Source organism: Taudactylus pleione, unplaced genomic scaffold (assembly GCF_031769625.1).
Source record: "Taudactylus pleione unplaced genomic scaffold, aTauple2 ptg000064l, whole genome shotgun sequence".
In the NCBI taxonomy this organism is placed as follows: domain Eukaryota; kingdom Metazoa; phylum Chordata; class Amphibia; order Anura; family Myobatrachidae; genus Taudactylus; species Taudactylus pleione.
The window spans coordinates 4,786,438-4,801,740 of NW_028284466.1; the positions used below are offsets into that span (position 1 = coordinate 4,786,438).

The following is a 15,303-nucleotide window of genomic DNA, read 5'->3' on the forward strand; positions in this document are numbered from 1 at the left end:
CTGCAGTTGTTGCTGCTAAATATAGCACAACCAATTATTAAGTTTAGGGGGCAGTTCATTTTTCACATGGGTGATATGGTTTGGGTAACACCTAAGTGTGACAAATATGCAAAAATGGAAGAAATCAGGAAGGTAGCAAAAACTTTTTCACGCTATTGTAAATGGAGGGATTGCTGCTTTAACCACTTAACGGACATGGTCGCATGGGATGCAAACGCAGCCAGCTGTGCCTCAGCTGATAAGGTGCCACCGCACCACCTGCTGTGGTTTTGAAGAGGAAATTTGTTCTACACCTGTGCAGAACGGATCTCCTGACTCTCCTGCGGACCCGGCAATTTCTGACCGGTTTTGCTGGATAAAAAGTCAGTTAAGTGGTTAAATGTTTGGCACAAATGGAAGTAAACACCCTCCCCATAAACACAATGTCACTATATTAAAAGAAAAGTTACAAGGATGTAACATATTCCAATTTTTAAATTGATAAAGTTTATTTAACAGTGCACATATATATATTTACATAAGTAGCTGTAAACTAAGAAGTTAACATGTAACAGATGCACACAAAATATAAGCAATTTACTGGTTAGATTGTCTCTGCTAGAATTAAACAGTGTTTATACAAAAATACATATATGTATATTTTTTTTTTTATCTAAGGCACTGTCTGACCAAGTCTACCAAGCGGAGTCTAATGATGTGTGTAAGGCTAAACGGTATTTTAGCCTAAAAAGAGGAACTTCAAACTTCTACCATTCTCCATTGACCAAGCATTAATGCACAAACTTTATGTTCGTTAATATCAATATTTTCAAGACACAAATCTTGACAAGTCTTTGCTGTTATTAGGACGAAAACCACACAAGTTTTTATCAATTAAATTAATGTTTTAGTGTCTTTAAAGCGTTTTTAGAGTGAACATATTGCCTACAGACAATGGAAACAGACATTTTGGACACTGAACTAAATCTCAGAGTACAGGCCATCAGCTTGCGAGGAACTAGTGACATCACTATGACATCACAACCAAAACTGATGGATAGCTAACAGGTTGATGATTTGAATAGCCTGGAAAATGGCTTCATACATTGCCTTCAATAAATAAATCCCCACCCTCTTTGTCAAAACATATGCCAAAATGAAACCTGCCACATTAAATTGAAAAATGTGCACTGTAAGCAGCCCCTGGGGACTGGAAAACACTAATCCTGCCTAACTAGTGGTGCAAAATGCTACTTTGCAAGTTAGTTATTAAATGTGTATTCATAAACACATGTAATATCAACTTTTGTTCTGTGATGCACCTGTATGTAAAGCAAGGAGAACAATAAATTGTGTCTAACTAAAGGCACTTGAGGACTGAAAACAGAACTGTTGCCTAAGCAGTATGTAATCATTTCTCAATAATCCTCAAACATGCAATTATCTTAAAGAACTGTCCATATTGTGCTGCCTGGCAATTTTTCAGAACCAGTAACATCCATACACTGTTGTGTGGGTCTCTTTAGGAGTTAAAAAAATATTGAATATTAAGACCAGTTACGCTAGAGGTAGTGACTCGGACTGCTGGAAAACTGCCCTCACTGCAAGGGCTGAGATGTCAAATCAGTGGAGACTTCATCCCACCTCATTCAAATAATGATATGTTTAATGGATGGCCTGGTGGAACCAATCAGATGAAATGTCTCTGTCTGCTGCGGATAGAACCCTATGGCAGCACTCAGAACTAAACCACTGTAAAAACTTGTTTTAAAACCAACAGAAACATCCTAAAGATCAAGTAGTTGTCTAATACTGCTGTTTATATACACAATAAAATAATACATATACAACTTAAATACAAATGAACAAAGAAAATGAAATGTTTTAAAAATTGTGACAAGAGCAAAGCTGAGAGGCATGTAAAGCAGACCTACATACAGTAAAGGCAGTCATTTTATGGGCTAAGCCAATATCCATGAGGATGCAGCCTATCAATTCGCTAGGAACTAGTCATATGGCTAGTGCCTCATTCCTCAATAGGGAATTCATAGGGTGAAGAGAACGGGGTTCAGCCCACAACTACTGCCTTCACTCTGCACAAATGTATGGGCCAGTTTAATGATCATTATTTTCTCATGGCATTAGCCATGGTGTACTCTTACGAGTATAAAAAAAGAAACCCTGAACGAATGCGGAAAATGTTATCAACTTCTTAACAGCTCTAAACAAACCCATTATTAACATATACTCCTCCTTCTTTGCCCAGAGTATCAATTGTATTGTCAGGGAACACAGTTCTGTCAAAGTTAGAAAGTAAGAAAATGAGGATGAAACGTCCGAGACCCTGTGTGACTGCCTAACACAACAGAGTGTGATATCACCAACATCTCCCTGAGGGAATATCACATTATAACCTCCGTTCCTTGCCAGGTGATTTTTGCATTTTAGTAATATGTTCAAATAGCAGCTTTAAACAACAAGGCTTCAGCGCTTTATTAAATACTGGAGAGCGAAGTGCAATCGTAGGCCGACGGCTGTGGAGAGGTCACATCTCTGGGGACAGAGGAGAGATGGATTAGAAAAGGTTCATTACATAAATAAACAAACAGAAATGGCAGATCATTATATTACATTGTATTATTACAACTACTGAGCTTGTAGTTAAAGTATAGGGTGGATGCAGCCCTTTTGTAGGTTGAACCAATATTTGAACAATTAATGAACTAGTGACATAATTGAGGGGATCTGGTATAGCAGAGACACTAACATATGCATAAGCTGTGGCTTTCTGTATTGCTGGAGGAGTGAATCAGTGGCCTGTACCACATTACAGAGATCAGTCACATGGAGCTTTCAGTGCACACTTCTTGTAGACAACAATTTTACACAGTGTCTGTCTAGTCCTTGCCACAGTGTCTGACGAGCCCTGGCTTGTGTTCAAGCAGACACTGTAAGGGATGAGGAAGATCTGTACATATACAGATAGGGAAACATCCTAATTATAGAAACAGTATTTTAAGTGGAAACCTTCTGTACAATCTCTGAATGAAAGTCAGCTGAGCCCACATCAGCGAAGAAGACGACTCCTGACACTGCCACACAATCACATGGGCGTTCGCAACACAGTAGTAATAAATACTTTATTGCGTTATATACAATGTACCTGCAGCAGACTCGATGGTTGTGGACAAAGAATTGACTCGTCCGTCTTCAAAAGCTAACTTTGGAGGGACTGTAGCGGATTCTATGAGGTCCTGATTACAGCTGTCTGCACTGATGGAATCAGACAAACTGGCGGTCTTGGAATGGATTCCCAGATGAATAATTTCCTCAAATGTCCATGTGCCGGATTTCCCATGTAAATTTGATACACTATCTCCTGTACTATAATCCTCATTAAGATGCGACTGATCCTGGCTCAATATAGCGGTGTCATTGGTCATCTGACTGTAATTGGAGTTATGAGCATTAGAAATAGCAAAACAGATTAAAAAACAGATAGAAAACTAATACTTGCAAAATACACTAATATTACTGTAGCTGCTAAAACATGCAATTTGAAAAAACTTAAAGCTAGGCATGTACATTTAAAGGGTCTCTCCACTTTTTCCCCCTAATAATCGATGTCCGACAGCTAATTAACATACACTTACCATCCTCATGGCTGCCAAAAGCAGCTTTCCAGCTGTTATCTTTGTGGACTCTGGGGGTCACAATACTGTAGGGCATTCAACGTAATACTCCAGGCCTGGCCAACCTGTGGCTCTCCAGCTGTTGTGAAACTACAAGTTCCAGCATGCCCTGCCACAGTTTTGCTATTAGGGAATGCAAAAACGGTGGCAGGGCATGCCGGTTTATGTATTTTTGCAACAGCTGGAGAACCACAGTTTGGCCAGGCCTGTAATACGCCAATAATTAAAAACACCTGTGTAATCCCCATCTACCACAAAGGACGCCCAGGATTTCTCTTACCTCTAGCTTTATGCTGTTCAACCCCTAGATACAGAGAGGTTTATACAATCACCTTAGCCATTTATCCCCCTCTTAACAGAGAAGCCCTATATGTACCATACTTCCAACACACCAGTCATTCCCTGTACACTTTATCAACCTCTCTTATATGTGAGGCATATCTCTTTATAGTATTCCACTAATACTGCACTTCTCCCTCACCCATCTACCCACATTAACATTCACCGTAACATTCCATCTCTGCTATATGCACTCTTAAAGGTATTAACTTGTTAAGCAGAGCATAGAGCCAAAGCCCCAGATAAACCATAATCCCTAAGCAATCAAGCGCTCATTCCGCAACTAACAATATCACCTTCCTCACCTCCTGACACTTCTCTACAGGATCCATATACTACTACCATAGTCTCATCCACAAACTACGGATCCTGGTTTCATTCACCATCAAGGGAACCCAGCTCCTGTACATTGCTACGAAATCAACCATATACAGGCAGTAGCTCCCTGTGTATATGGATAGCCCATTACACATAACATATACATGTGCACTTAGACATATCGGGTACATGCCCAGTTAATGGTGGTGCCACTGGTATATTTCTACAATTCATTTTCTGATGTTATGTGTGGTGGACTGCTGATATTTATGAACAAAGGGCCTGATTCAGGTTTGGGTAATAGAGAAAGATAGAGAAAGTAACTGTGTACAACATGCAGTGCAACATGGTTTTGCCCAGGTTCACCATTACTTGCTCTTTCTTACTCTATTCCTAGCTCTGAATCAGGCCCATATTACACTATATTTGTGCTTTCTTCTGACACCACACGGAATGATATGCATATAAAGGGAAGTAGCGGCTTATTGTACTGTTTATTCATCGTCTGTACATGGTACCTATTGTTAATATATTGTGTTTGTTCTTCAAAAAATTGAGGTGGAATTTTTTTTTTTATACAGATATGTCCTCTCGCATCTTTGCAGATTGTGCGGCAAATCGTGCATCGCGAGCAGCACACCCTCGAATGGGTGCACATGCTTAGTTCGCACCCACGACTTCATAGGCTTGCATGATACGAACGCAGCACGCGGCATGGCGCAGCTAGGCGCATGCGGCTAATCGCATGGCGCAATGCGTGCGCACGTTTGAAGCAAAGATGCAAGAGGACACATCTGTAGATATGGGTTTTAAGACTGCTGTGTTGGGGTATATATTCATTTTTCCTGTTATATACAGGCAGTGCAAGATAAGATAAGATCTGCAGAACACATTCAATTAACTATGAGGGTCCTCTTGGAACCGGTTATTACGGTAGGTAAAGCCTCACTTATTTTTGTTCGTACTACCATGGTATGCAAGCAAAAAGAAGTGAGATTTTCCTACCCAAATCTCACATGATCTGTTAGCAGAACTGAGTGGCTAATTGAAGCTGCCCTTTAATTGTACAGTATATGTCGTCCATCGTCTTTGCCTCTAGCATGCAAATTAGGTGCACACCAGGACTTGGTGTGTGACCTGCTTAAATGACTAATCAGAAAGACTGGATACAAGCAATAATTATCAGTTAATCTGATCAATCTTAAAGCACTTGGACATATTGGGTACATGCCCAGTTAATGGTGTTGCGACTGAAATATTTATACAGTTCTTTATGCTACAAAATATCCCTCAGAAACACAGTGAAAACATGTGGGTGGGTCTGGAATACCCGAAAACATATTAAGGCAATTTGTTCTGGCATTATTAGTACCCTTGCCCACACCAAATCCCCCCCCCCCTTCCCATCATGAAAACAAGTATCAATCACACTCAAAGCTGCTACTTTGAGGTGTTGTGTGCATAATGAATATACAAACACCCATCACTCTGGTAATCAAAAGAGATTTCCATTACTACATCCTAAGGGGACCTTAAGCAATAGCCAAGTAGCATCATATACGTTTTATCCAATGGTCAGGAAATCATTTTACTTGTTTAGGGGTTGGAAGAGAAAAACTGTGGTTCTAAAAGGTCAACAGGTCTGTCTTTTGCCGGTTTTATTTTAGACTGAGTGTAGAACAAACAATACGGTGTCTGGTCACCACTGACCTTGATTCTTGTGCAGGTGCGGAGTCTGAAGAGTGTCCATTAAGTTTATGATCAATGTCTGCCCTGTCCCCATTAATAAATAATTCATTCTCTGCAGCATCCTGGGATACAGGATGTGGGGAAATCGGAGCAGGCGTCTCTTCCAAATCCCCAGGATCATCTGTATCATCACACAGATCAACTCCATTTACTGTTGCTGAAAGGTAATACCAAAAAACACCCAACATATTACAATACCAGCATATTCCACCGTACTTAAAAATTGGGACTATGTGTACACAAATAGAATCTGAATCTCACTGCTTAGTTCAGGTGCCCAGATAAATAGAAATTAACCTAGTTAGATTCCTCTAACACTACATGATCAATTATGTGCTACTTTCTTAACTTTAATAGTTCTAGACTTTGATGAATTGCAGCGAGAAGTGATTTGTTGCAGCTGTCCGAACATATCTACTTGTGTAATAAAATGCAGAGAGCCTCACTGCTGACATAGTTATCTCATGTAATGATTGTCCCAACCCTACCTAACCATGTCCAAAACACAGCTCATCATCTTCCTGCCACTCAAATTAGCCACTTAACGGATGTGGTCGTATGGGATGTGAACGCAGCCAGCTGTGCTTCAGCTGACAAGGTGCCACCGCACGCTGTGTTTTTGAAGAGAAAATTTGTACTACACATGTGCAGAACTAATCTCCTCTGACTCCCCGGACTTTCCTGCATACCCGGCAGTTTCTGACCAGTTTTGCTGGAAAAATTGTCAGTTAATGGTTAAACAGGAATCTAATTATTGGCGCTAATAATCAGATAAATTAGTATACTGAAAAAAGTTCTGACAATAAAACATTTTCATCTACATTAAACAAAGTATTTTTCTCAAGTTGTGGAAGAACTAATGAGCAGGTAAGCACAATTGGACTTGGTATTAGCTAATATAACCTAGAGCAGAGGGGGGATCATTTAGGTAATAATGATCATAATAGGAGAACATCTAAAAGCATGACAGTGTTTTCAGATGAAATTCAAGTTGTATGAAGGGGTATTAGTATTAAGTACTTTGTAGGTGAGGGTGAGTAATTTGCTTTCGGTTCTAGAGGATATGGGGAGCCTCCCCTCAAATGTAACTAGCAGTTAGCACCGCAACAAATTACCATTTCTTAAGCTTACTGTTATCTAGATGTCATCCTTGAACCCACCCTCCCTCCACGTCCTGTTGTGGCTATCTTTGAAATATTGCTAAAAAACACCCTTTTCTTAACCAAAACTCTTACTTCCCTCAGCAGTCCAGTCCCTCTGAAATGTTATAGCATGACTGGTCCTCCTCTCTTGCTGATCCACCCTGCTAATAGTATACCGACTCCCCATATGCTCCAGAACCCAAAGCAAACCATTACAAAACTTGAACCTCATCTGAAAACACTGTCATGATCTTAGATGTTATCCTATTATGATTATTATTAGCTAAATTACCCCCCTTAGCTGTAGGTTAGAAACCGCATCAGTGCTATTAGCTAATACCAAATCCAACTGTGCTTACCCGCTCGTTAGTTCATCCGCAATTTGGGAATTATAATTGTATTTTAATGTTTATTAAAATATGACACCAAGAAGAAGAGTCAATCACACAACACTTACTAACTTAAACAGACTACATGGGAGTAACTGAGCTGCAAACAAAGTACTATGGCGGCTAACACCAACTAATTAAGTATTTGTGTGAGTGTAATTAAAAAGACTGATTTAATATTAAAGATTACTATTTTATTATATTTAAAAAAAAGGAGAGTTACGGTAGATGTACCTTTGTTAATGCTCTTTCTTCGAAGTCCACAGGGGAGACAATGGGGTATAGGTGATGGCTAGGAGGACTGGACACCAACAGTTAAAACTTTTCTGTCCCAGGATGCTCCGATCCTTCCCCCCTATACTCCGGCCACGGCCTGAGGCAATTCAGGTTTGTCAACAAGTCCAAGCCAGGAGCAAGATGGGAGAGAAGGAAGACTGGTACACTGAAGAATCACACTCTCACACAATAGAGAAGGATACCGGTGACCAAGAGAAGAAACCCATAGGTGCGTCAGGGCGGGCGTCCTGTGGACCCTATGGACTTCAAAGAAAGAGTTAACAAAGGTAAGTCTACCATAACTCTCCTTTTCTTCTTCAGGGTCCATAGGGCTCCATAGGGGAGACAATGGAAATGTCCCAAAGCAGTTGTTCAAGGGCAGAGACGCTCCTGAGCTGAGAGGAGACTACGACGCCCAAAGGAAGCTTCCTGAGAGGCAAAGATATCAAAGCCATAGAACCTAAGAAAGGTGTGGCCAGAAGACCACCTGGCCACCTTGCATAGTTGTTCGGCAGACACGCTACGGCGGGCTGCCCACGAGGGACCCACAGAGTGAGTAGAATGAGCTGATATTATATACAGCACAGGAAGGCCAGCCTGCGTGTAAGTGGGAAAATAGACATGCGAAGCCATCTGGCCAGAGTCGGTTTGTTAGCTGACCAGCCCTTCTTATGGAATCCACATAGGACAAAGAGGGAATCCGTTTTCCTGATGGAACCAGTACGGTCCACGTAGATTCTCAGAGCACGTACCATATCAAAGGAGGCCTCACCTGCCGAGAGGTCTGGTGATTGGAAGGCCAGAACTACAATTTCCTCATTAATGTGGAAACTAGAGAGACCACCTTGGGAAGAAAGCCAGGGAGAGTTCGAAGAACAGCCCTGTCCTGATGAAAGATCAGAAATGGAGAGCGACAGGAGAGCACCCCCAAATATGGCACCCTACGGGCAGACGCGATAGCCAGAAAAAAAAAAAAGTCTTTGCAGTGAGCAATTTGACGTCTACGGAATCCAGGGGTTAAAACGCAGGTCCCTGAAGTGCATGGAGAACCACTGACAAATCCCAGGGAGCCACAGGAGGGACAAAGGAAGGTAGTATACTGAGAACACCCTGAAGGAAGGTGTAACATCGGTCAGTGGAGCAATTCTGCGCTGGAACTAGATGGACAGAGCAGAGACGTGCGCTTACAGAGAGGCCAGACGGAGTCCGAGATCCAATCCATCTTGAAGGCAGGCAAGGATCCGAGAAACCCGAAAAACCTGAGGGTCATAGCTTCTGATAGCACACCACTGGAAGTATGTATGCCACACCCGGTGATAGATCCGGTCGGAGGCCGGCTTACGTGCTCTGAGCATGGTCTGGACCACGGAGCGAGAAAGCCCTTTGGACCTTAGGAGAGATGTCTCAAGGACCAAGGATCAAAGACAGATGGGGCAGGTCCGGATGTAGACAGGGACCCTGAGACAACAGGTGCGGCCGTTGAGGAATTTGGAGAAGAGCGTCTATGGAGAGACTGAAGATCTGAGTATCAATGGCGTCTGGGCCAAGCCGGAGCTACCCCTTTCTTGCTTAAATTTCAGAAGGACCTGAGAAAGGGAGACTGGCGGGAAGAGGTATGCCACATGGAAGGACCACTTCACTGACGAGGCATCCAAGAAAGTTGCTGCTTCGGGGTCCCTTGTCCTGGACCCGTACACTGGAAGCTTGTGTCGATGAGGCCATGAGGTCCATGTCCGGTAGACCCCATTTGTCCACCAGGAGCTGAAAGACCTCTGGGTGTAGAGACCACTCCCCAGCGTGCACCTCGTGATGGCTGAGGGAATCAGCTTCCCAATTGAGAATCCCCGGGATGAACAGCGCAGAGATGGACGGGAGATAATGTTCGGCCCAATTGAGAATACATGCCAATTCTGCCATTGCCGCCCGACTGCGAGTGCCTCCCTGCTGCTTGTGTTAGGCCACCGCCGTGGCGCTGTGTGACTGTACTTGTACTGGCTTGCCCTGAAGAATGTCCTGAGCCAGAGTGAGGGCTCTCTAGATGGCTCGGAGCTCCAGGGTGTTGATTGGTAGGACCCCCTCGGTGGGAGTCTCCAGTGACCCTGGAAAGAGTGCTGGACGGTCACTGCGCCCCACCCGCGGAGGCTTGCGTCCGTGATGAGTACCACCCAATCCGGGTTCCAGAAGGGACGACCCTGGTTTAGGTGGGACATCTGTAACTAGCATGAGAGGGATAGACGAACTTCCGGAGAGAGGACCATCATCTGGGATCTGATTAGATGGGGCAGCTCATTCCATCTGGAGAGGATTAGGTGTTGTAGGGGCCTGGAGTGGAACTGAGCGAACTCCACCATGTCGAAGGTGGATACCATGGACCCCAAGGTCTGCATTGCTAAATGAATTGACACTTGCGACTGTGGAGTAACCTGCGCACTCATAGCTGTAGTGCGGAGATTTTGTCTGCTGTCAGGAAGATTCTCTGAACTTGAGAATCCAGAAGGGCTTCCAGATGTACTATCCTTTGAGAAGAGATCAGAGAGGACTTTTTCCAGTGTATCAACCAGTCGTGTTGTTGTAGAAACTCTTTACTTTGTGTAAAGGGACTGCTAGGAAGTCTGCAATATTTGCCAACACCTGTGAAAAGGAAGCCCAAGGGGGTTCCTGAGCAGGGGCTGACTAGCCTGGGGCAGTATAACAAGATGCAAATACACCAGTGGTTCTCAAACTCGGTCCTCAGGACCCCACCCAGGTCACGTTTTCCAGGTCACCCAGCAGGTGCATTCACTACTCACTTACACATTTTAAAAGATCCACAGCTGGAGCTCATTATCTCACTTGTGATTCTGTGAGGAGACCTGGAAAACATGCACTATGTGGGGTCCTGAGGACAGAGTTTGAGAACCTGTGAAATAGACCATCTTGACTTAAATCCTCCTGGGTTAATCCTGCTGAACAGGACCTGCAAGAGACCAGTATAGGAGCAGCAGCCTGCTTGTTACCCTTGCCTTTGCCAGACATAGCTGCAAATAGAGAATAACACAATATGGCACTGAGCAGAGTACAACACATACAGTATGTGACAGCCTTCACAAATACAGGTAGATGTGAAGTACAGGGAACCCCTATACACCAGTATCCCAGGGTTATTGTGAAAGAAAGAAAGGTATAAGCTGTCAGCAGAAAAAAAGCAGCGCTAGCACAAGTCACATACAATGCAGAGTGTAAAATATAACTGCAATGGGCACTAAATTCAACAACACAGACCGCAGTGGCTGGTAGGAAATAGCGCTGTATAACCTTGCTCCTAGGAGAGGTATATAGGGAGACTGGACCCAGCATTCCCTGGAGACCTGTGGCTGCTCTGAAGAAAATGGCCACCATGAGTCTCTTAGGGGACGGAGGGTGAAGGAGGAGCAGCTCAGGTGTGCCAAGACCGCAATGGAATGGCGCCCTGAGCTGGGGGAGGGACTGCAGGGAGAGGGCTGGCCTTCCCTATGCCGACATCAACCAGTATAATTTTATGCCCTCTTGGTCTAGTGGATTCACGGACGAACCGGTGTCCACATCAGCACCTCACTTGTCCCGGCTGCAGTCTGAGGTCCTCCCGTGGAGCCACACTAGCCAGGTCCCCCGGTTCCCCGCCAAGACTGGGGCTGGAGTTGCGGCGCTGTGGAGGGGTGTTGGAGCAGCAACGCTAGCATCCAGAGGACTGCCTAGTGCTGCCTGCTCTTCAGGAAAGAACAAAATAAAATAAAAAATAAAGCTTTGGCTGCTTTAAAGCAGCCCCACTGTTGTTAACGGTTATCCAGCTCCTGCCGGACATCAACATAAACTGAATTGCCTCAGGCTATGAGCGGGGTATTTTGGGTGTAAAGGACCGGAGCATCCTGGAACAGAAAAGCTTTAACTGCTGGTGTCCTCCTAACTACCACCTAAACCCCACTGTCTCCCCTGTGGAGCCCTATGGACCCTGAAGAAGAAAATGCCTTGCCCTTTATACAAACTACCTTGGTTTCAACTAAATCAGTGTGGACACACTCGCTAGTAACACGTGCAGTGTTACTAGTGAGTGTGTCCACACTGATTTAGTTGGAACCAAGGTAGTTTGTACTGAAATCAAGGCACATCACTTACAGTATGCCCTTTTCACTGGTTAAACACTAGCAACAAACAGTGGGACACTTCCGTGAAGTACCACCAGTAAATGACCAATTCCCAGTGGAAGCTGCAGTTGTCCATGCACTCCGCTCATTTGCTGAAAACCTCCCAATATTCCCTCATGTACTCTAAACTCTCCCCCTTGATACAGTGAACACTAGAAAATAATGTAAACTTGGAAAAGCTTCCAAACTCAATTTAAAACAGCAGCAATATGCCCAGTACATAATCGTGGCATACCATGTAGCTCTTTTTCTAGACTGCCAATTTCGTCATCCTCTTCAGATTGGTCTTCACCCTTCCAAACAAGAAGCAATGGTACCATGAAATACAGAACTGATCAAATATATTTATACTTATTCAAAACATGAGTAACCATAACAAAGATGAAGGGTTTGTTTTTCTCTAACCTCATTCTATGGTTTATTGGCCTATTGCTATAAACGTTATACATGAATGGAAACTTAGTGATCCACCTTAGGATGACCCCTTCCTAATTAAATCTGTCAACTACCTACAGTAACAAGCAGGTAGAGATCCCTCCCTGTTAATTTACCTTGAATGCAAGTTTTCTGTTGCACACCGGCCCTCCATGCCCCACACGCAGCCACAACGCCCACCTCCCTGTACTGATCACATGGCAACATCTTTCTGGTGATACACTTCCAAAGATGGCGTCACTGGGACCAGGTATGGCTACTACATAGTGTCCCTCTCCTCAGCTCTTAAAATGCCACTATCCCTCCACCCACATACTCTATCACTTAAAGCATACCACTGAATGCAGATTCATAGAAATGCTTTTGTACTACTGATAGGACATTTACCAGCACTAGGCTCAAATAACAATAGGTTCTCAAAAGGGGTGATGTCCTCTATATTACTATACTTAGGGCCATATTCAATTAGTGGCGAAAACGGCCGTTTTTTTTTCGCCATTGGCGAAAACGCAATTGGTGAAAAAAACTGGATAAGTTTTCTCCATCCCAGACCAGGTGAATAAAAAATGGTAAATCCGTATTTTTGCCTAAAAATGTGGGGATTTCTTTCAGAACCCTTTGGACACCCCCCCTAATGATAAATTACCCCCCCAAAAAATCGTAAGTTGCACACTTTGGCGAAAAAAACGACTGCGCAATTTTGGGTAACAAAAAAAAAGTTGAAATGGTTTTAATGTATTGGGTCTGATTTTTCGGGGGGAGGTATGGATGTGTGAAGTGTTTTAAACATGGCACGCAGTCGCAGCAGGCAGTTTTTTACGGTTTTTAAAAATGTGTTTTTATGACACGAAAATATACTTACACCCATTTTAATGTACCCCCCAATTTACGTGGAACAGTAATTTCCTGGAAAAAAAAGAACTTTATTTTCCACCCAAAATTGCGCGGTCGTTTTTCACCAAAGTGCGCAACTTACGAAAATTTTTTGGGATCATTTATTATTTGAGGGGTGTCCAAAGGGTTCTGAAAGAAATCCCCACATTTTTAGCCAAAAATAGGGATTTTGTATTTTTTTTCGCCTGGTCTGGGATGGAGAAAATTTATCTCCAGTTTTTAACCACAAACTTTCCTCATCATAATCTACAATTGTTATTCTGCTACCTTTTGTATCTAGTGGTCCACACTCCTCTTAAGCAGGGTACACACTATACGATGTGTGTACCCAGCGACAGCACAACGCTATGTAACAATACATCGCACGTGCTGTACACACTGCACGATACGATGTACGGCAGCACTATTAGCAGCATGGCACCATTCATTACATAGTCCCATCTGCTGTGAATGACAGATCAGGTGTACACACTGTACGATGCGTATGAGATATCATTCCGATCCGTGATGGAATGATCTATCGTTCGATAGGTGTATAGTGTGTATCCCGCTTAACATTGAAGTTTTTGGGCATGACCATTTTTATCTTATTTCAGGTCAGTGCATATAAAGTATGCCATGTCATGATATCCTCAATGTACAGCGTTGCGTAATACGTCAGCATTTGAGAGAGAAAATAGTCATAACAGTAAAAAGGGGAGCTGTACGGGACAATTCTTATAACCATGTATGGAATGAGGCTATGCAAGTAAACCTTAGAAGATCACAGTGCAAAGGGCATCTTTGAGGGAACTTGGTAAAACAGGGCGGCAAGCCTCAGAACTTTGGATTATTGTAAAAATTTTTGGAATTAACGCAGGATTTGACCCAAGGAGCAACAAATTGAAAGTGTCAAGGCAGGTATCCACTTATAGATATATGCAAACGAGAGCACGATTACGACATTGCTGTCGTGCTCTCGTTTGTATATCTAGTGATGTGCCTAGACTGAATGTTCACTCGTTCAGTCCAGGCACATCCCTCATCCCCGCACATGCAGAAACTGACGAGATCGTCAGGTTGACCAGCATGTACGAGCGATGTCAAAAGCGACAAGCGGGCAAGCGCATCACTGGTCGCTTCCGACCAAAACGTGCCTGATTTGCAAGCGATTGCACGATAACAACGTCGTTATCGTGCAATCGCTTGGTTAAATCGCTAAGTGGATACCTCCCTTCAGTCTTCAATCAGCATTTATGATTCACTGAAATGGGTAGAAGTCTTGTCACTGGAAGGCCAGAGAGAAGGATATTGCAATAGTCAAGGCGGAAAACTACAAGAGCATGGATCAGGAAGTTTGTGGCACATTGTGTGGAGAAAGGACATATTTTGGAGATGTTTAAATGTGAGGAATAATAGTGCTGGGCACGGCAAACACTGCGACGGCAAACCAGGGAAGAAGGATAGAGACATTGACTGTAGATCTCTGAAGAGATATAAGACAGGGGTTTGGAATGCAATGGAAGGAAAATAGTCTGCTCAATTCTACTAGCCTATCGGTAAGTTAGATAACACACAGGGTGTGAGTACAAGGCACTCAGACATGACACCTACTTTGACATCCATCTGGTCAGTCTTTCTAGTTCTCTTCATTATTTCATCGATTCTCTAAAAAGAAAACAAACAAGAGCACAAGTGAAAAGGACATTTAAGTGGCAATAAATCCAAAATTTAAACTATTGGAAAACTTCCTAAAAGTAGTATTGATACATAAGAGAGATAATAGTCTGATGTACAGTGATGCAGGTAAACTGCCAATCATACAAAACATGTCACACTACAGATGCCAAAAACTGGCTGGGTCAGTAATGATCCCACCTGCTCCCGCAGTAATTATCCCACCTGCTCCCGCAGACAGAAATCCTCAAACATGACCTGTGGGGAGAACTTT

General features: G+C 43.3%; 1 protein-coding gene across 8 annotated transcripts in view; it reads right to left on the minus strand.

The window, feature by feature from the left end:
• Nucleotides 1–1,778: 1,778 nt before the first annotated feature.
• The window catches only part of MAP7D3 (MAP7 domain containing 3), an 89,805-nt gene continuing 76,280 nt past the window's right edge, over nt 1,779–15,303 (minus strand). For all 8 annotated transcript variants that reach the window (XM_088465768.1, XM_088465767.1, XM_088465772.1 and 5 more), the window contains 5 exons: nt 14,967–15,020; nt 12,280–12,337; nt 6,039–6,234; nt 3,143–3,426; nt 1,779–2,532 (listed from right to left, as the gene is read on the minus strand). In XM_088465768.1, the coding sequence (XP_088321894.1) occupies nt 2,525–2,532; nt 3,143–3,426; nt 6,039–6,234; nt 12,280–12,337; nt 14,967–15,020 (600 nt within the window). In that variant the 3' untranslated portion in view covers nt 1,779–2,524. The remainder of the gene's footprint in view (nt 2,533–3,142; nt 3,427–6,038; nt 6,235–12,279; nt 12,338–14,966; nt 15,021–15,303) is intronic.